This window comes from Heterodontus francisci, chromosome 9, assembly GCF_036365525.1.
Source record: "Heterodontus francisci isolate sHetFra1 chromosome 9, sHetFra1.hap1, whole genome shotgun sequence".
Taxonomy (NCBI): Eukaryota; Metazoa; Chordata; class Chondrichthyes; order Heterodontiformes; family Heterodontidae; genus Heterodontus; species Heterodontus francisci.
The window spans coordinates 61,875,341-61,897,565 of record NC_090379.1 but is presented as its reverse complement, the minus strand read 5'-3'; the positions used below and the strand labels follow the sequence as shown (position 1 = coordinate 61,897,565).

The 22,225-nt window shown below is 42.8% G+C and overlaps 1 protein-coding gene across 4 annotated transcripts in view; it reads right to left on the bottom strand.

Moving 5' to 3' along the window:
* The window catches only part of kiaa0586 (KIAA0586 ortholog), a 654,782-nt gene that overhangs the window by 110,520 nt on the left and 522,037 nt on the right, over positions 1-22,225 (bottom strand). For all 4 annotated transcript variants that reach the window (XM_068039229.1, XM_068039231.1, XM_068039232.1 and 1 more), the window contains exons 21-23: positions 3,383-3,576; positions 3,142-3,260; positions 1,201-1,385 (exon numbers count right to left, since the gene is read on the bottom strand). In XM_068039229.1, coding sequence (XP_067895330.1) covers positions 1,201-1,385; positions 3,142-3,260; positions 3,383-3,576 — 498 coding nt within the window. The remainder of the gene's footprint in view (positions 1-1,200; positions 1,386-3,141; positions 3,261-3,382; positions 3,577-22,225) is intronic.

Here is a 22,225-nt window from a genome sequence, read left to right as displayed (position 1 = left end):
GACTTCTGAGTGGATGAGAGCAAATGAGAGAAATGCATGTGTGCTTTCCTGTATTTTCTCTTCCTGCTAACTTATAATGAAATGCTCCCCTAATATTGCATTTCATTCAGCGTGGTGCAGAGGTATGACGGAAATCACATCTGCCAAATGGAAACATATTCATTTCGTCATATGACACACTGCTTGAAACTTTTTACTGGACATTGCAAATAAATTTTTTAAAAAAGCAGAACTGAACAGCTGAAAACACGGTTGCACATTTGCATTCTGAGAAGACAAGGGCTGGCTGAGAGACGTGAATGGAGAGACAATGGGAGTGCTCCTTGATTCAATTAGCAAGATTGGTTTGGGCAATAGTGGTGATCAACACCCTTTGACTTTGTAAAAGCCAAAACTCCACCCCAGTATGTCTGGAAGGCTCTGAAATCCAACAACGCTTCAAGAAGTTGTTGTTTCAAACAAAGAGATGGCCCCATGACCTAACTGCTGGTAAGACTGGGGCTTTTGAATTGTGCCTCACAGAAAGGAAACAGACTGCAATTTTGAATCTCAAGAAGAAGACATCCCTCTCTGTCTCTCTCTCTCTAGCAAAGTCCCAGGAAACCCACGGTAACAGCTTCTATGCTTCAAGAGTACAGACACAGCCTCCCTTCGGCCTACTGGCACCAGAGAAGCAAGCCTGAAATTGTGCCCGTGGCCCCAGCAAGGACTTCAAGACCTTAGCTTCAATTGAGGACATTGTACCAAGGACATTAAGAACCATATCTGTATTCCATTTATACAAACTCTATTTCAACACCCCCACCGCCAACCCCCCCCCCGCAACTCTTTCTTCCCCTCTGTATCTATTTGTGTACGTGTGTCTCTCGTATGCCTGTGAGCGTGGATGTGTCCCGTATTTTAGTAATTTTAACTGGGTTAGAGGGATAAGGCTAATAAACTTATATCTTTCTTGTTTAAACTCAAGAAAGTTTATCTGATTGGTTCGTTTGCAATTGTAATTAAAGTACAGTGAGCAAGGGCTCACTGAGGGATGTAAGTTAAAATCACTGTGTTTAAAAAGATAAACCCTATTACGCCCAAACCAGGAAAGAGGCAAGAGGGGCGTCTGAGACCCCTTCCTCACCCGGTTGTAACACATAAATTAAGATAAATATGCATAATGCTCCAAGTGCTTTGTAGAAGAAGATGCCTTCTTACTGGTGAAGGTGTTTCTCGTTGAGGAAGTTCTTGTAAAGGAGTTCTGCTCTCACTTTGACGCTGGCCCAGCATGATGGCAATAATCTCGGCCAGAGCTTCATCTACAAACTGTCGAACCATTTGCGAGTCCACAGGAACACCTGCATCCACAAACAGCTGGAAGCCTCCTTCGCCTGCAGCTTCAACTATTTTGGAAACAAATAATAGCATTTAGCCTTCTTAGCTCTGGAAACTATTCTCATTACAGAATAAATATTCATGTATGATGTTGCATAAATCTCATTTTCTGTTTTTACAATAGAAACTGGTGCAGAAAACAACTGCATCTTTAATGACTGCCAGTGCTACTTTTACATGTTAACCCTTTAGCCTTCACATGGTGCCTTCTAATTTCAAAGCGATTTTTTTGTGTAAGTGCCTGCTACATTAATGGTAAAGAATTTAAAATTTTGCTGAAAAAACCCTAATGTGGCAATAATATAAAAATATCATGAGAAAAAGCATGTTGCTGTTTACCCAAGAAACATAGATGCGTTGCCATCATTTTTAGAAATACTCCCCCAACGTCGGGGGTCGTGGCGGGAGGGCCCGGAAAATACCTCCAAGAGAGGCCCACCATGGGCCTCAAAGTCGGGAAAGCCCCGCTCCATATTACCGAGAGCTGCGAGGCCTCGTGACGGCCCCCCCTGCTGCTTGGCAATAGAAACTTAATTTAAATATTTAAATAAATGGTAACGAATGAATAAACACTTACCTCGTCGCAACCAGCTGGAACTCCCACGCCTTCAGATCTCCGTTCATAGATCCAAGGAGGAACAGTGGTGGGGAGGGGGGAGGAGTGAAGTTTTCAGGCCGGGATGGGGGTTGAAGGGTGGAAAACTCGTGAAATTGGTTGAAGGGATGGTGGGAAGGGGTTGAGGTTCAAAGTTAATAAAGTTCGGGAGGGGCAAAGTTCAGGATCGGAGGAAAAGTCTTTTTGGAGGAGAGGGCAATTAATAAAGTGATTAGTCATTGGGGGGGACAGGAGAGGGGATTGAAACTGTGAATACATTTTTATGTTTAATTTTCTCTCCCCTTTCACTTTAAATATTGAAATGATGCGGAAGGGCCTGAAGCTCTTTAAAAATGATGCCGGCGCCTTGCGGTGGCACCGGGCGCCATTGCCGGGGACAAAGTGCCCGTCCCCTCTACGTCGTCAGGGACGGGTGTTCCGCTCCCTCTGTATAAATGAGCCATTGCGCTAAGTATCGTGGCGGCTCCGCGGGGAAAATCCCACGTGTGTGCCCCGCCGCTTTTGAAGCTCACCGCCAAAATCGGTAGCGATTTGAAAAAATTCAGCCCACTGATCCCAAAACCTGAAAGTATCAATTACAAGTCCCAAATCAGGTTGTCATGTTTATTAATTGATAACAATGAACATTAAATGCTGAGAAGGATAACAGAATGTACTCCAGCACACTAATATCCTGCAGCACAATCAGTAGGAGGTGGATTTGAACCTGCAATCCCCACAAGGCGCATTTACCAATTTCAGTCATGCTATCAGAGCAGGTCACAGTATAGAAAGCAGAGAATTTCTAAAAGGGAGAAGGGCAAAACCAGAGGCCGAGTCACAGAGGCTACTCTCTTGGACTTCCTACTGACTGGTTTGCAGACAGGCATTGCTGAAGCCTGTCATCCTGTCAAGGAAAGGCATGTATGACAAGAAATCTTCAGAGGAAAAAATGGAAAAAAAAGCTAACTTACAAAATCCCAAAACATGTAGTCATGGTGGTAAAACAAGTTTGCAGGAGTGTTATCAAGTCTTATGAAGATAAATTTAAATCTGAATTGAAGTGGTACTTTTAATTGAAACTCAGTATTTTACAATATGACAAAGGTGTTCTGAATCAACAGAACTTTGCAGTGAGAGATATGGAGTAAAAGGAGATGGAAACTCACCAATATCTGAGCCTGACAGCACACTCTCCTCACCTTCGCACTGGCTGACATGTGGCACAGGCTGTTGCTGTACGGGATACATCTCACTAATGATACGGGACATGAGCTCTTGTTCAACCCTATTAGAATAAGGATTTCATTTTTACTTGACAGAAAGTAAACCGCCATATTATATAGGTAAATCTTGAAAATTCAACAAGTCTGCAATTCAGAGTTTCAGTATCTCAGAACTGTCACCTACCACTTAATCAACTGGTTTTCTATGGATTCTTTGTGTTTTATCCTTTTGTCTGCAATGTCAACAGCTGGCTGAGGGGCAGGAGCACAGGGAGGGAATGGTGGACCATTGTAGGAGACAGATATGTACTCAGCAAAGCCATCTAGCTCTATACCTGGTTCAGGTGATCCTTGAAGTTCATCATCACTCTCTGCATCCTAAATACACAACAACAGGCAGAGGATAGATGGAAGAATGTCAGACAAACACAATTCTGTTACATTACAGTGCAGTCAGTTCAGTTTTTCCTAGGAAATAATAATTTAATGAAGTTTTTACTCTATCCACATCTTTGATATCTAAACTGAAATCCAGAATTAAATATAAGGTGTATTCTCACATTCCAAATTTCTGCAATGGTTTAATCCTGATCAAATTTACATTTTTATTGCCAATTCCTACGTACTTTTGGCTCTTTTTCCAAATCTGTTTATATATACATATACAGATATTATACATACTGTTATGACAGTGCTTCCATTTTTTTTGTTAAGTATTTTTTGAGGACTCATTTTTAAATTGTGGAAATGGATTCATTTTGGAAGGCTGAAGATTTCATAGATGCTGGATTTTGTTTTTTGTTGAAAGTTTACTGAAAGGTCTTGTTTGAAAACAACCTTTACTGGAAGTCACATGCCTTAAACTCAATAAACAACAGAAACCTTGGTGACTTGGGGAAGATGTTTACAAGAGAAGTGACATATCAAGATTTATGATGATCAGGAGGTCGCTTTTGGAATAATGTTATGACTTTCTGGTTGGGTTGTGGACAGTTTTGAGTTAGTTGTAGATCAGCCTGCCAAGAGAGAAACACCCAGCTCATCCCTTTCTTCACTTCTCTGAAAAGCCCTGAGAGCTCAGTGTGTGTGAGAGCAACAGCCCCTGATGCCGCATTTCTCCTGAGAAGCTGCAAAAACTTGGATTAATCCTTGATGCCGCCTGAATAGAACTGCTTCAGATATGATCCCAGTGACCCGTCTACGTGTTCTCAGATGCCAGCCTATATGCCAGTATGGGACACAACATATCTCATCCATTTTCTTCAAGAATTAACAAATATTTGGCCAAAGTATTCTTTCTCATCTGTTTTTTGTGAAAGAGCTCTGCAGAGAAAATTTTCTTTTTCTCCTCTTAAACCAGTATGTGTGTGAGTGTGTTTGTGGGGTATTTAAAAAGGGAAATTTCATATTTCAATCTGTGTGTTGATGCTTTGCTTCATTACTGAATAATTCTTGTTTTATAATAAACTGATAGTTTTGTTGTTTATTGAAGAAACCTGGTTGGTGTATTTTATTCTGGGATAAAGAGTAAATGATTGACTGTATTGGTAACTGGATTAACATTTAAATATATGTTGTGACCTGTGGAGAAGTAGAACTAGAAAAGACGGTGCACTCCTCCTGCCTCGGTCATAACAATACATATATACACAGACATATATAGGGAACTTTGCAGAGTGAGCAAGGAATGTATTTCCTCAATGAACTCATGAGCAGGATGCATTTTGTATTTGATGTCTTATTCCTGCCAATAGGTTTGTACCTTAAGTGTGGTACAAAGCGGAAAATAGGGAAAAGTTTATAAATGCCATTGCTATATCACTTTTTTTCTAAATATGCTGTGTCTGTGCAGTCTATACCGCAGACTATTTTATCCACCTTCTTGAACATCATGTCAATGGGGATTAAAACCAGATTTGGAAGCAACTAGGTTCCCAACAATTACATATCTTTAAAACAAAACTTTTACGCACTAATTTCCCCCTGCCCTGATTCAGGGATACAGCTCCAGAAGAGTCAGGTACCTGTTTGGTAACCTCACTCAACATACATAGAATTACACTGAATCTACAACACAGAAACAGATGCCAGTGTTCATACTACACATAAGCCTCCACCCACTCTATTTTCTTCTTCCCATCCTATGCCTGCATTCCTTTAGTCATTTCTCCCTCCTATGTCCATCAAGCCCCCAATTATATGCATCAATGCTCTGTTTCAAACACTCCATGTGACACTAAGTTCCACATTCTCATCACTCTCTAGAAAGAGATTCCTTCCAAATTCTTTATTTATTCTGTTAGTGGCTATCTTATATACAAGTCCTATTGTTTTCTAAATTGTAAAGTAATTTTGTTATTGACATACACGTACACAGTTTCTTAGAACAACAGAATAAATGCTACCTTGCAGAGTACATGGCATTTGCAGATTGAGGGCCAGATATGGTCTTATTTATGTGTAAGCCTTGCCAGTGAATGGTGGTAGTCTATTCAACTGTGGAGGGCATCACTTCTGAGCTCAATCATGTCTTCATCTGATATCCACATAAGTGCATTTCAGAAAAAGTCATTAGCTATCAATTAGACCAGAAGACATGGCTCTCCCCTCCCTAATCCAGAGTTGCTGAGGCAATGCCCCCCAATGGGGGCAAGCACGGAGGCGGGCTGGTTTGCCGGCTCCATCCCGCCCCAGGCTACTTTCAAAATGAGAGTTTGGGGCATTTGGGGGGGGGTGGGGGAGGATGCACATGCGACAGGGCTACCTGCCAGTTAAAGGACTATCGTCAGAGGCTGACTGGAGTTTTCCAGTAGCCCTCCAGGCCTCCCAAGGCATCAGCGAACAGTGTAACTGCCTGAAGTCGGCCTCCTGGCAGCAGCCCAGGGGGACCAGCATTCCAGCGCCTCCCCACCTGCCTTGTCTTAGTGCAGGCGCAGGCTGCCATGGGGAGGGATTTCTCCTCCAGAATGGTAGCCTGGCTGCTAAGGGCATTTTTTAATGTAAAGTTAAAAAGTTGGAGAGCAGGCCCTCCATCTTGGGGCACCCTCTTTCTCACTTAACTGAACAGGCAGCCTGCTGCCTCCTATTGGCCCTCCAGCATTGAAAGCCGCCTAAGGACGGTGAACTTGCACTCTGGCCAATAACTGGCCAATTTGGGGAAAATCACAGTCGGGTGACTGTTTCCCACACAGTGCAGGCTTCTGACCCCAATTTGACCCTGACGGCCGTGCCCCAAAGCGCACAAGGAAAATCCTGCCCATGGACTTGGTAACGTTCTGGCATTCTATCATTGCTTTTAAATCACTAAACCACTGGAAGCGGAAGTGGTTCAGTAATTGTATCAATTTCTCCTATTTAAAATCTGTCCTGTTCATACTTAAACTGGAATAAAAAAGTAGTCTCAGTAATGGTGACCATGAAACTACCAAATTGTCATAAAAATCCACCTGTTCATGAATGTCCTTTCAGGAAGGAAATCTGCCATCCTTACCTGATCTGGCCTACATGTGACTCCAGATCCACAGCAATGTGTTTGATTCTTAACTGCCCTTAGTCTAGCAAGCCACTCAGTTGTATCGAACCACTACAGAGAAGTGCAATAAGAATAAAATTGGACAGACTAACCAGCATCAATCTAGGCACCGGAAACAACAGAGGCACCACCTCCCAATCAACCCTGCAAAGTCCTCCTCGCTAACAACTGGGGACCTGTGCCAAAATTTTGAGAGCTGTCCCACAGACTAGTCAGGCAACAGCCTGACATAGTCATACTCATAGAATTATACCTTACAGCCAACGTCCTAGACTCCTCCATCACCATTCCTGGGTGTGTCCTGTCTGAATGGGAGGACAGACGCACCAGAGGTGGCAGCACAGTGGTATAAAGTCGGGACAGAATGGCCCTGGGAGTCCTTAACATTGACTCTGGACCCCATGAAGTGTCATGGCATCAGGTTAAACATGGGCAAAGAAACCTCCTGTTGATTACCAACGACCACGCTCCCTCAGCTGATGAATCAGTACTCCTCCATGTTAAACACCACTTAGAAGAAGCACAGAAGGTAGCAAGGACACAGAATGTACTCTGGGTGGAGGAACTTCAATGTCCATCACCAAGAGCAGCTCATTAGCACCACTGCTGACCAAAATGGCTGAACCCTTAAGGACATATCTGCCAGACTGGGTTTGCGGCAGGTGGTGAGAGAACCAATAAGAGGGATAAACCTACTCGATCTCGCCCTCACCAATCTACCAGTTGCAGATGCATCTGTCTGTGACAGTATTGGTAGGAGTGACCATCGCACAGTCCTTGTGGAGACTTACTGTAGAAAAGTGATATTCAATAACATGTGATGAGTACATGACATGACATGTATTGCAGAAAAACAATGCAGTGGTTCTGACCTTCTGGTCTCGGCTGTGACTGCAGGAGTATTCTGATTGGTTGGTCCAGATCTGCTATTCTTTGGTAACAGTTTGGTTGCTAGGGAAACATTTGCCTTTTCACAAAGGGTTTTCGTGAGTCATGCTGTTAAGAATCTGATAATTTAGCATATTCTGTGGTGCCTTTATATGGACTGGAAGTACTGTAGTTCTGTGAAAATCATAGCTAGATGGCTGAACAAAGCAGCCCATGCTACAGATACTGTTAGTTTTTTTTAACTAATTGTATAAAACATAAAAGCAGCAAACTAAGGAGTGGAAAGAGTAAATGATTGTACAAAGCACTTTACAAGATAGTGGTGTCCCTTTAAATGTAATACAGTTTCACTTGCCTACTGTTTCCTTTCCTTAATGTTCTGTTGTAATATTCATATCACATGATCACAAGGAGATTGAGAACCTTTGTGCTGAAAGCACTTACACTGAAACATCATGTGACAGGAAGGGAAAGTGCAAACAGATTTTTTTGCGTGTGTTTAATTAAGCTATTCTTTGCTGTGAACACCTTAGCTTCATTTATAGGACACTTTAACTGGTTACAGGATGGATTCATCCTGCAGCTGTTTGTGCACATTTAATGTGTTGGGGGTGGGAGGAAAGCAAGGGAAAGCAGTTGTACAAACAGCACTGGAACTGGTAAAAGAGCTAAAGAATACTACAAAAAAATAGGGAACTGAAGCAAAAATCTTTAAAGCAGTGGCTGAGTAGTGACGTGTGTATAACATCTTACCAAGCTGAGGTCAAGCTGGATGAATGATGATGGACTCAACCATTGACCTCACCCCGTGATCATGTGGACTACTCTCAATTTGCTTAAACATTGTGCATCACGTGATCTCAGTACATTCCAGATTTACGCAGTGCCAAATTTTTTGTTCATAAACACACTTCCAGTCCATGAGCAAAACTGAGAGAAGCTGTTAAAATTTACAGTTTTCTCAAAGCTAATATTATACTTTTTTAAACTTATTTGCAACAGACATTTCTGCAATATGGAGTACTGCCAAAGCAACATTTCACTCAAAAACACTAAATGGCTCATGTGAAACCCAGAGATCAACTTTCCTGGCAAAGGCTGCGGATTTTCTTGAGGTCTGCACAATTTTTATACTGTGGCCTCTTGCCAAGGCAGACTTCCAGACAAACATTTTTGTGCCAAGCACGCTACTTTTGAAGCTACGAAGCGAACTGAAAGGGCATCTGTTGTATTTTGTGCTGGAAACCTGAGTGGTTTCAGCTGGCTCAGAAATGGAAAAGACAGCCCAGGTTCTAGTATAGCATTTTGTTTTTTCTGGTCAGATCCGTGTCATACTTTTTGGAATCAGCATTATACTTCATTGGCCTGGCAATGGAAAAAGGCATTGAGCCAGAGGCATGAGTTAGATTAATAAATGTTTTTAAGAGGAAAACTGTAATCCATGCAACAGCCTTATTAAAGTTTATGAAGTAAGCTGCAGTGCTGTGGAAAATAAGATTTACACATACTGCTGGAACATACTGAAACACTTCTGATTTTGTTTTAGGATGGGAGTACCTGGCTTAATGTTTGAAACTAATCAGGTCCATTTTTATTGCGAACAGTAAATTGGAATTACTGAAATTGAAAAAGAAAGGAACATAAGAAGAACATCACTTTTTTTTAATCAACTATGTGGTAGAAAAGATCACATGATTACAACACATTTGCAACAATGAACTTGAACATAACTTAAATCACATTGAGTCACATCTGTTACATCTACATGAAGAGAGATGTGACATACTGAACCAATTAAAATATGTAACCCATTAAGGTCAGGAATAGTAGTTCTCCACCACATGTATTGTTTAAACACAACCTGGCCCAATTATGATTTTCCTGCTATTACAGTACAAGAAATTTTAAAACACTCCTCTTTGAGGGCTGCAAAATGCTGATGCATGCTGGGGCTCCACCTGGTCACACTACTGAGAGGTAGAGATGCTGAATCCCAACCATGAGTTAGTCCAGATTTTGTTTACTACATTACAACAGTTTTCTATATTACAACAGCGACGATATTTCAAAAGAACTTAATTGGCAGTACAGTGCTTTGAAACATCCTGAGGTCATGAAAGGTGCTACATAAGTGCAAGTCTTTCTTTTTGTGCTATGAGTGGGGAGAAGGGTGGAAGTGGAAAATATTAGGCAAGTTTTCGTTCATCTTTTCGCAGCTAGTCCAATGGCAGCACTGACAGAAACGTAAGAGAACAGGTCAACTACCTGCGCTGTCAGATGGAGGAGTAGTGTTACTTGGGAAGAGTGGATGGGGGCAGAAGACAGAGGGAATGTCGACAACTTCGAAGTGTCCAAAGGCTCTCACCTGAAATAGGTGTTAGGCTCCATGAACTTGCACATCAGAGTCCCAACACCTCTTTTAGGGCCACACTTGAACTTTGCACACTCTTCAGTTTTTCCCGGTGTAAAGCAGCCTAACCAGTAGTCCTTAAAGGAACCGCTGCAGGCTGCCCAGAAAAAGGTGACTATCTTTTCTATGCTTTAGTTTCTGTTGTTGCTCCGCACTCTATAAACATACTACAGCCTGCTGTCGGCCTGTGCTTGCCGCCTACTCCAGTTTACCTTCCCCAACCCCTCTGGATCTACCTGCAGGATGGCAGCTGAATTTCCTAAGACTCTGGGATACCTAATTAGCATCTGCTGTTCACTGGTATTATACAGGTGAAGCCTGAGGCCTAACTTTCAGCGAGTCTCAGGCCAAGGTTCTATGGGTAAGCATTTTGCCTGGTTTCTGATGCTAAATGAATTTCTCCCTGCTTTCACTTGTTATGTTTGTCTATCTGTTTGAGGTTTTTTCACTTTTTCTGTCCTTGCTGCAAGTCCATCTTTCTCTCTCTACTGTATGTCTCCTACTTTGTGTGCCCACCTAAAATGCAATATGTCTCTGTATCTGTCTTGTTCTTTCTCTCTTTCTTTATATCTGCCAGTCTTTTTGCCTGTCACACTGCTCCTTTATTCATCTCTCTCATTTTCTATGTATTTTTGACCTATTGAATTTCTTTTGCTTAATTTCTCTTTAATTTTCTCCTTCACTCTTTTTTTTGTGAATCCACTTCCCTTAATCTGCTATTTAAGTTCATTCCCTGTGTTTATTTTCGTCGCCCTGTTTTTGTGGCTATGATTGTAGACAAGGAAAGCTATCAACAAGGTCGTGCCTGACAGAATAGGGAGGTTGTCCAGGACCATGTGTGGAACCATGTTCATAGCAAGGACAAATTCAGGTCAGGGAAAGCATTAAGACTGAAGGACTGAGGCTTCAATGCGTAGCTGCATTTGAGCAGAGTAAAGGAGTTATGCAGATTTTAAAATTCTCCTCCTTGTTTTCAAGTCCCTCCATGGCCTTACACCTCCCTAACTCCATAATCTCCTCTAGCCCCACAACCCTCCAAGATATCTGCATTCATCAAATTCTGGCCTCTTGAGCATCCTTGATTTTAATTGCTCCACTATTGATGGCTATGCCTTCAGCTGCCTAGGCCATAAGGTCTGGAATTCCCTCCTTAAACCTCTCCTGCTCTCTACCTCTCTTTCCTTCTTTAAGATGCTCCTTAAAATTTACTTCTTTGACCAAGCTTTTGGCCAGCTGCCCAAATGTTGCCTTATGTGGCTCGGTGTCCAAATGTTGCTTCATAACACTTCTGTGAAGTGCCTTGGGATGTTTTATTATGTTAAAGGTGCTATATAAATACAAGTAGTTGTTGAGACTTGGTTTTGTTGAAGATTTTCTTTTTATATTTGCAAAGAAAAATAGAAAGCTAGCAATATGTGAAATACATTTTTTAAATGGAAAGTAACACGAAATGTTATGGGAAGTATAAGCAGGGAGCAAAAAGACAAATAGAAAGGGCCACCTTGCATGTTCCTTTGGAAGTAACCACAGAGATGTGTTTGGTCTGCACTGACTATATGATCTGAGAACTCTAAAGTTCTACACATTTGCCCTCTACAGTGACATAATTCTTTGAATTGCCAAGGTATACAAGACAGATGTCTGAATTGACACCAGCGACAGACATTTGCACTGTGTGACCTGACCCACAGTATGAGACATATGACTTGATGTAGAGCAGAGTCAAAGTTGTAAAATAAACAGAAGTCACACTGAAGCAGTTAGTGCATTTTGTTTTGTGTTCTGCTGATTTTTGAGGCTTTTAATAATAACATGAACCAATGTTGTACAGGCTAATGATTTTAGGACAGTAAAAAAGGATCAATTCAAAGCAAAGATTAAAAATATGACTCAAAATGCTGGCCAAAGAATACAGGATATTGGGTGCTTTGGAAGAATGAATTGCACTATAGTTAGTGATCTAGAATATTTCAATATAATCTATGATATTGCCGTTATTGGTGATTGTTTTCTAGCCACTGTGTCTCAGTTATGTAGAACGTATGGAAGAGAAAGAAAAAAGTAGGATATGATCAATTCACTGAGACAAGGAGTTGTAGTATGCTTGTCTGTGAGTTAGTTGGTTGTGGTTTCAAGTATCACTCCAAGATTTGAACATATAATCCAGGTTGACACTTCAATACATAACTATGAGAATACTGCAAGGTTGGAGGTGCCATCTTTTTGAGCTGTTAAATAAGGCCCTATCTGTCCTCTCAGGTGGGTGTAAAAGATCCCGTGACTCTATCCAAAGAAAAGCAGGGAATTCTCCTGGTCTCCTGGCCAACATTTATCCTTCGACCAACGCCATCCAAAAAAAGATGAATTAGACATGTATCTCATTGCTCATTGTGGAATCTTCCTGCGCATAAATTGCTTGCCATGTTTGCTTATAACTACACTTCAAAAGTAATTTGTTGACTGTAAAGTATTTTGAGACAACCTGAGGATGTGAAAGGCACTAAATAAATGCAGTTTTTTCCTTTCATCTTTCTTTCAGGTTGGAATAAAAATAGATGCAATTCTTTAAAATGCACCATTTTTATTTTGTACTTGTCCAGTCAGCAATACAGTTTGAAGCAACTTAACAAAACTGCACTTAAATGCTGTGCCCAGCAGCCAAGAAAAGAAATGCAAACAACTGCCTCCAAGATTTACTGTTCATCAGGTTCCAAAGCAAAATTAATAGAAATAAATGTATGTTATAATTTATGTCCAATATGCTAAGCCACCTGACTCTCCAGTTTTTAAAAATAGTTTATTTATTCACACTGTAGGTGGGGTGGTGGGGGGGGAGGAAAAAGTCAGTGAGTGAGAAAATCTGGACTGCTGTTGCAGGCTTCCAGTTATACAGCATTGTTGGCAAAGGTCTGAGATGAGATCAACTCACCAAGAAACACAGGAGAACCTTAAACAGGCAGAAAATTAATCAGAGCAAAATAAGAAAGGGCCACATTTTTCATGCAGCTACTGACATTTGTTTTAATATTACAGGTACTTATTACAAATTATCTTCCACCTGATTTACCAGTGAGTGATTTCACTCTTTGAACACTTTTTGAATGAATACAAGAACTGATAAGTAAACACTATTTGCAGTCATAGAGAGATACAGCACCAAAACAGGCCCTTCAGCCCACCGTGTCCGTGCCGACCATCAACCACCCATTTATACTAATCCTATATTAATCCCATTTTTCTCTCTCACATCCCCGCCTTCCCTCAATTCTCCTACCACCTACCTACACTAGGGGGCAATTTTTTACAATGGCCAATTTACCTATCAACCCGCAAGTCTTTGGCATGTGGGAGGAAACTGGAGCACCCGGCGGAAACCCTTGCGGTCTCAGGGAGAGCTTGCTAACCCCGCACAGGTAGTACCCAGAACCGAACCCGGGTCGCTGCAGCTGTGAGGCTGTGGTGCTAGCCACTGCACCACTGTGTCATCGTTATTGAAAAAAATGTGTTAATTGAACTATTGTTTGCTCTCAGATTTGTCTTGTAGCAAATATTTAAATAAATCATAACCATCCAATCTCTAACTTTGACGTAACTTATTTTAGAAGAAATTCTGTTCACATGCTGTAGCAAATGCCCAGCAGAGGGCAGTATATAATAAGATGATTGTCCCGAGCAGAGCTGTTTACTAGAAATAACAAGCCCACATGATTTTAGGAGACTATCTTAAAACATTTGCACGCCTATCAAAAGCTTAGCACATAGCTTAGTGACTGATGACTCAGTCCTAGTGCTGTCAGAATCATGACAACATGTACGGGCACTTCTGCCAGAGATGAACCTACCTTATCTCTTGAAAGTGTCACATTGCATGAAATGAAAGTATGTTTTGTACGTTCACTGACTGCCAAGGCCCACCAGATATTCCTTTGGGAGATGAATGCCAGCTATGGTGTTGCACATACATCATGACCAATGTGCTTAGCGAGAAAGATTTTCAAACTGCACGTTCTAAGCTTTCATATGTTCTTGTTAATGGTTCCTCTTTGGCAAAGTCTGAGGTGACCAATGTACAAGTGATCCTGTGAGGCTCCATTTTGGTGTGAAACCTTGTTACATGGAAGCCCAATAGCATTATAGTCCTACCTCTGATCTGCATTCCCACCTAGTTAGGCTCCACCCCAGGAGTAGAAGCTTGTACAATTTCCCATTATATTCCAGAAGAATAGTAAGAGATATTTTATCCAGTATGTTTGGCTCTCCCTCAATATTGGTAGTGATGTTCTGTCAAATACATTTTTGGAATAATGCTGATAGAAGGAATTCTCAAACCCATTGATATAATCTATTCTGCATTGCGGTATTTGAATTTACATTTCTATATAGTCGGATATTAATAAGGAAACTGATGTAAATTGATGGGACAATTTGTACTTTTGGCTTTTATTACATTACCTATTGCACTTTTTCATACAAATCTCCACTATAAACCAGTGTTATACACTATGGGTGCTAAATTGGACAGCCTCTGAAAATGGGTGAAAGGATCGCCATGCGCAGTTAAACTGTGCCTTTTGATTGCAACTTTATGTTGCCTGCTCAGTGCTAACCGTGCTGTTCATTGGCTGGACACATCAGCAGCGTCCCAAAATATTGAGTGTCTAGCACCACATAAAGCTAGCCTGTACTGTTTAAAACTGACCTGCACCTTGTAAAGAGCAAATTCATTGTGATTGGAGTAGGTGCAGCAGTTGTGTTTTAAGAGAATCCGGCCTTGGGATGAGTGAGGAATGGCACAACAAGGGAGAGTGCTGGCTTCAAGGTTTTCAGATGCTTCACTGGAAGTCTTGGTAGAGCAGATGGAAAGGAGGAGAGTTATCCTGTATCTGCAGGGGCTAAGGAGGCCCTCCAAACATACAGTCAACAGGCAATGGGAGCAGATAGCCATGGAGGTCAATGCCAGGACTCAAGCCTTGATGACCTGGATGCAGTGCCGCAAGTTCAGTGACTTCACGAGTGGACAAGGAGAGTAAATGTATCTTCAAATGTCATATTCCACCAACTGCACCAGTCACTGCTCAAATTGCCACATCCCCTTCCCTCACCTATCGACAATCTCCATTAATCAGGCCTCATATCTACATTCATATGCTGTGCGTCACCCTCAAACACTTAGCACCACAGCAAGCCTCACACTCACATCTCACAGGCTGCACATACTTCCAATGCTTCGACCTTGACAGCCACAGATTGCATGACATTTAATGACACACTTCACTTTCTCTTGCAAGACCAGGCGGCACTCAACTGGAGGCAGCTGGAGCTAACCAGAGGGGGGCAGACGAGCCTGCATTCCCAAACCTCAATAAAGGAGACAAAGCTGGCCATTATTGGAATGCCCATTGCTGAGGCTATGGACAGTGGCAGGGCTGAAACCATCTAAGATGACTGTCCACATACAGGGTAAGGGTAGCTTGGTAGTTATGTTACTGGACTAATTATCCAGAGGCCTGAACTGATGATCTGGATACTTGGGGCTGTATTTTTACGCCCCAATGGGGTCGGCTGTGGAGGCAGGCACGCATGAAAATTCGCACCGTTGGTTGCATGCGGGTGTGATGGCGCCATTCTGATGGCCAGCTATTTTGCTCAGGAGGTGGGAAGGCGGGTCCCAGAAACCCATGCGATTCAGATAATAGGTGAATTGATCTTGTTAATGAGCTTGTTTCAGCTCCTCAAAGGCCAGTTTGGGATTTTGGTGGGGGCAGATGGGTTACACCATGGATCAGGAACAGTCCAGGTGGAAGGAGGCAGTAACACAGCCGGGAGCCAGTCATGGTCGCTCCATGCAATTAGTCGGGCCCATAAAAGGATGCACGGTTGAGGGGCACTCAGTCATTGGCCATCGGGTAAGCAGAGCTAGCGGAGCAAATGGTCTTTGGCGCACAATCAGTTGAGGAGGTCGTGACGCTCCTGGGATCATCACGCCATAAGGGGTGGGGGTGGCCAGTGAGCTTTGTAAGTACAGCTGACGGCAAGCAAGGCAACAACTTGACATGGGATTAAGGTACTCGAAGATACAGTCGAGTAGTGATGAGGAGCAACATCCTCAGGTGCAGATGCAGAGCTCCGGGCATGAGGTGAACAGAGGAGAGGAATGAGGGGCAAGAAGGTAATAGAGGCACACTGCAGCAACATGTGTATTGCCGAAGAAGCAGCTACCTGGACATGTCAGAGAATCAGTGCTGCAGGAAACTGTGCCTATCTAGGCAGATGATCACTGAGATTTGTGCCCTCATTGAGGAAGATCTCACCACTCGCAGCACTGCTTGTCATGCCCTGCCAGTAGCCGTTAAAGTCACTGTGGCCTTGAACGTCTTTGCCTCCGTATCAGCAGCGGATATTGGTGGCGTTTCTCAAGAGGTTGCACACCATTGCATCACGCAGGTCACTGATGCCTTTTTTGCGAAAGCTGGAAGGCAGTACGCATAATTTCAAACAGATGGGGTCTCGCAGGCACAAAGTGCAGTGAGATTCACCTCCATCTCTGGATTCTCCCAGGTGCAGTGCATCATCAATTGCACAGGTCATCAAGGCGCCAAGTAAGCAGCTAGTGAAATTTATCAACAGGAAGGACTTCCACTCCTTCAACATTTTGCTGTTCTGCAACCACAACAGCAGCTTCCTCCATATGTGTGCTTACTATCCTGGCAGCTTCCATGGCGCCTTCATCCTCCAGCAGTCCAGGGTGTCACAGCACTTCATGCCACCACCCAAACTGCATGGATTCCAGGGGCAAGGGTTATCCCTTGAAGAGGTGGTTACTCACCCCTTTACGTGACCCCAAGACGGAGGCACAGAGGCGCTACAGTAAAGCCATCTGCTCACAAGCACCACCATTGAGCATGCCATCAGGCTTCTAAAAATGCGGTTCCGGTGCCTGGACCAGTCGGGTGGCACCCTGCCGTACACTCCTGTAAAAGACTCACACTCATTGTGGAGGTCTGCTGCGCTCTCCATAACACGGCCCTTCAGAGAGGACTGGACCTTGAAGATGAGGCGTTATAACACCACAGCTCAATGGAGGAGGAAGAGGAAGGTGCAGAGCAGAACGGTGCCCAAGCTGTGCAGAGAGGTGGCCAGAGCCAGCTCAGGAGTTAAAGCTCTCATCAGGATGCAGCGAATGCCAGGGAACATCTGATCCAGGCACATTTCACCTGAGCACTTCTCATCCAACAGGGCTGCATGCTCTGGAACTCACATTGATCTGTCTGTGAGAATACCTCTTTTGAAGACACAATTTGAACAGATCCACTCTTACTGCCAATGCATGGGGCACAATTAACCAGTGGTCTCACTATCTCTGTTCAAAGACAACTGCTTCCCTTCACTAGTTCATACCTCTTTTCCAGTTTTATCATTGAAGAATGGAAGTTCACACATTTGGGGTCATGTGTCAACATTTACAAAGTTAAAGAGGCAAAAAGTTACAAAGTGCACATTTACAAGTGAAATAAACCGTAGTGAACCACTCAGTGCAATGACCAATGCAGTGGCTTCTGCTTTCAGCCACTTCTACATAGTGCTCCCCTTGTGATCTAGTAAAAGATGGAAGCAGCCCGCTCGCTTGTGTCTGCTTGCAATGAGATGCCCGTGGCAGTCATCTTTGTCGTGGAGGTGCCAGTAGGGGCACCTCCTAAAGGCTGCTGCACCGGCGTCAATTCAGGGGCAGCCTCTGTCACAAGACCTTGCTGCAAAATGGTCCCCGAGTCAGGGGGCCAAAGAGGCCAATGATGTTTGCGCCCCGCGAGGGGTGGCACCATCATCCTCTTCAATGACTGCCTCAGCCCTTGAATGGCGCTCTGGATCACTGGAAGTGACCATCAGCTGGGGCACAACTGGCATTCACTCCATGCACCGTCAGTTAAGAAAAGAGTTAATAAAGTGAACTTTGGTCCTATAGAAAGTGAGTCTGGGGAATTAATAAGAGAAAATAAGGAGATGGCAGATGAATTGAACTGATATTTTGCATCGGTTTTCACTATAAAGGATACAAGTAACATCCCAGAAACAGTTGTAAAGCAGGAAATGGAAGGGAGGGAGGAACTCAAGAAAATTACAATCATCAGGGAAGTGGTACTGAGCAAATCATTGGAGGGCTGACAAGTCCTCGGGTCCTGATGGACTTCATCCTAGGGTCCTAAAAGAAGTGGCTAGTGAGGTAGTTGATGCTTTGGTTTTAATTTTCCAAAATTCCCTGGATTCGGCGAAGGTTCCATTGGATTGGAAAATAGCGAATGTAACTCCTTTATTCAAAAAGTGAGGGAGACAGAAAGCAGGAAATACAGGCCAGTTAGCTTAACATCTGTCTTAAGGATAATGTTAGAAGCTATTATTAAAGACATTATAGCAGGACATTTAGTAAAATTCAAAGTAATATGGCAGAAACAATGTGGTTTAGTGAAAGGGAAATCATGTTTAACCAATTTATTGGAGATCTTTGAAGGAGTTACATGTGCTGTGGATAAAGGGGAACCAGTGGATGTACTGTACTTCAATTTCCAGAAGGAATTTGATACGGTGCCACATCAAAGGTTATTGCGGAAAATATAAGCTCATAGTGTAGTGGGTAACATAATGGCATGAATAGAAGATTGGTTAGCCAATAGGAAACAGAGAGTAGGCATAAATGGGTCATTTTCTGGTTGGCAAGATGCAACGAGTAGTGTGCCACAGGGATCAGTGCTGGGCCTCAACTTTTTACAATTTATATAAATGACTTGAATGAAGGGACTGAAGGTATGGTTGCTAAATTTGCTGATGACACAAGGATAGGTAGGAAAGTAAGTTGTGAAGAGGTCATAAGGAGGCTACAAAGGAATATAGATAGGTTAAGTGAGTGAGCAAAGATCTGGCAAATGGAGTATAATGTGGGAAAATGTGAAATCGTCCATTTTGGCAGGAAGAATAAAAAAGCATATTATCTAAATGGTGAGAAATTGCAGAGCTCTGAGATACAGAGTGATCTGGGTGTCCTAGTACATGAATCACAAAAGGTTCGTATGCAGGTTCAGCAAATATTTAGGAAAGCTAATTGAATGTTATTGTCTATTGTGAGGGGAATTGAATACAAAAGTAGGGAGGTAATGCTTCAGCTATACAGGGCATTGGTGAGACCACATCTGGAGTACTGCGTACAGTATTGGTCTCCTTATTTAAAGAAGGATGTAAATGCATTGGAAGCAGTTCAGAGAAGGTTAACTAGAATAATACTTTGAATGGGCGGGTTGTCTTATGAGGAAAAATTGGACAGCCTAGGCTTGTATCCGCTGGAGTTTAGAAGAGTAAGAGGCGACGTGATTGAAACGTATAAGATCCTGAGGGGTCTTGTCAGGGTGGATGCGGAAAGGATGTTTCCCCTTGTGGGAGAATCTAAAACTAAGGGTCACTGTTTAAAAATAAGGGGTTGCCCATTTAAGACAGAGATGAGAAATGTTTTTCTCTGAGCGTCGGGAGTCTTTGGTACTCTCTTCCTCAAAAGGCAATGGAAGCAGCATCTTTAAATATTCTTAAGGCAGAGGTAGATAGATTCTTGATCAGCAACGGGGTGAAAGGTTATCGGGGGTAGGCAGGAATGTGGAGCCGAGGTTACAATCAGATCAGCCATGATCAGCAGGCTCGAGGGGCTGAGTGGCCGACTCCTGCTCCTAATTCGTATGTTCATATCCTCTCCCAACCCCGGTGCAAGGTCAGGGCCTGAAAATGATTCCGATGTTGCGTTCCCGACCCTGGAGGCAAAATCCTGCCGATAAGTTCAAATCCCACCAAGGCAGCTGGGGAATGTAAATTCAGTTAATTTAATAAATCTGGAATTTAAAAAAAACTAGTACTGGTAATGGTAACCATTAAAATAGATTGTTGTAAAAACCCATCTGGTTCAATCCTATCCCCGAGGGAAGGAAACCTTCTGTCACCAACCAATCTGACCTACATGCCACACAGCAATAGGGTTGACTCTTAACCGCCCTCTGAAATAGCCTAACAAGTCACTCAGTTGTATTCAAGGCAGCGGCTCACCACCATCTTTGGGCAATTACAGACACATTAAAAAACTGGTCATATATCTAAGGCAGGCGGGCTTCTTTCTTCATTTTAAAAACCAGTGAATGGAGATCAGTATTCTTCAATCAGACTGGCAAATTGTGCAGTCTAACTCCTTTGGAAATAAAATTCATACATTCACAAAAATGATATAATTGTCTACCTTATTTTGCTTGAATGCACTTATGGGAGATTGCATGTTTTGCTCTGCAGCTAACTCTTACAAATAACCAACATTTTCAAATTATGCACCCCTTCCACCTGCATGACATTGTCTATACTGCAGTAAGCTACATTCCAGCACCTAAGTCATCAGCTACCTTCATACTCGGTTTACTACATCTGATATATGTGTCTCCACAGCCAACAGGAGCCCCACAGCAACTCTGCTGGATTCACGTAAACTAGCGGTTGAGAGGCTCTGTTGTTATTGTAACTTCTTGGCCACGAGCCTGAGAGAATCTTTGGTGATGTCACTGGCTGAGCTAGATCCTCACATCAGTCCCTATGGTCCCTGCAGCCCACTGAACCTAAACTAATCGTAGATTTAAAGTCATAATGGGCACCAGGTTCTGAGTCTTTCACCCACACAATCCCAGGTCACTGCCAATTCTATCTGCAGATAGGAACATAGCATCAATCTCATCAGTAACCTCTGCCTTGTTCTTCAGAATTTTTTCCACAAACGGCCATCTAGTTGAACTTACAGTATGATGATTGAGGATGATTTGAGTCAATAAAGTGGTTTAAAGTTGATGTCCATATGCTTGCCATATCATTTTTACATTTTTGATTGAATATTTTTGTTTTATTCATATTCTTTTGTATGGCTTCAGTACTACTCTATTTCACAGTAGGTTGACAGAGTGTATTACTAAAAATCAAATCAAATCATAAAGTCCATCTAATTCATCTAGGTACTCCTGCTGTGGTATGGACTCCCAAGGGCACCAGCAGCACTGATATTTTGGCTGTTGAAATTTTTCTCAAGTAAGCCTAGGAAGTGAGTGTTGGCAGGCTATTCAACTATTGAGGGCTGTCATTAACCAAATTTCACATATGTGCACTTTCCAGCAAGAGTCACTGCATAGTGATCAGAAGCAAGTACTTCGGTTGATTTTCTCCTCCCTAGCCCAGGCGGCACAGTGGCGCAGTGGTTAGCACCGCAGCCTCACAGCTCCAGGGACCCGGGTTCAATTCTGGGTACTGCCTGTGTGGAGTTTGCAAGTTCTCCCTGTGTCTGCGTGGGTTTCCTCCGGGTGCTCCGGTTTCCTCCCACATGCCAAAGACTTGCAGGTTGATAGGTTAATTGGCCATTATAAATTGCTCCGAGTATAGGTAGGTGGTAGGGAAATATAGGGACAGGTGGGGATGTGGTAGGAATATGGGATTAGTATAGGATTAGTATAAATGGGTGGTTGATGGTCGGCACAGACTCGGTGGGCCGAAGGGCCTGTTTCAGTGCTGTATCTCTAAACTAAACTAAACTACGGTCCCAGCTGAGATCAGCAAACTCACAACAGATCAAGAGCCCAGCCAGGACAGCAGTAGGGTGTTACAACAATGCTCCTATGTTGTGAGGGAAAAATTGGCCAGAGTTCTCTCTCCTGATCCAATTTCTACTGGAACCATGAATGTTGTGTGAGAACAAGACTGGGTTCCGATGTCTCCATGATTAATCAGCTTGCTCATCCTTAAAGAAAGGCCATTTGGGCAAGTTACAGGAGGCTGCCTACCACCACCAGTGAAGCCATAACTAGTAAACAATCAACACTTTCATAAGAAAAGAAGGGAGGAGAAAAAGAATATGTTTCAAAAAAGTAGCATTTGAGTCCACTGTCACCACTGGTAAAGAATGGTGGCAACTGTTACTTCCCATGGATGTGACGCACAAAATTCCACTGAGAAAAAATGCAATATATATAGATACAAAACATTACAAAATAAATGGTCTTTATTTGTTATTGTGAAGGAAGATGCTGAAGATTCCAAATGGAGTGATCAGTTTGGTTGGGCGATGGTGCTGTGGGGAGGTAGGGAGGCAGTAGGTACACTTCTCTACATTTCCAGTTTAAATCTGTAACCATAGTAACATCGAG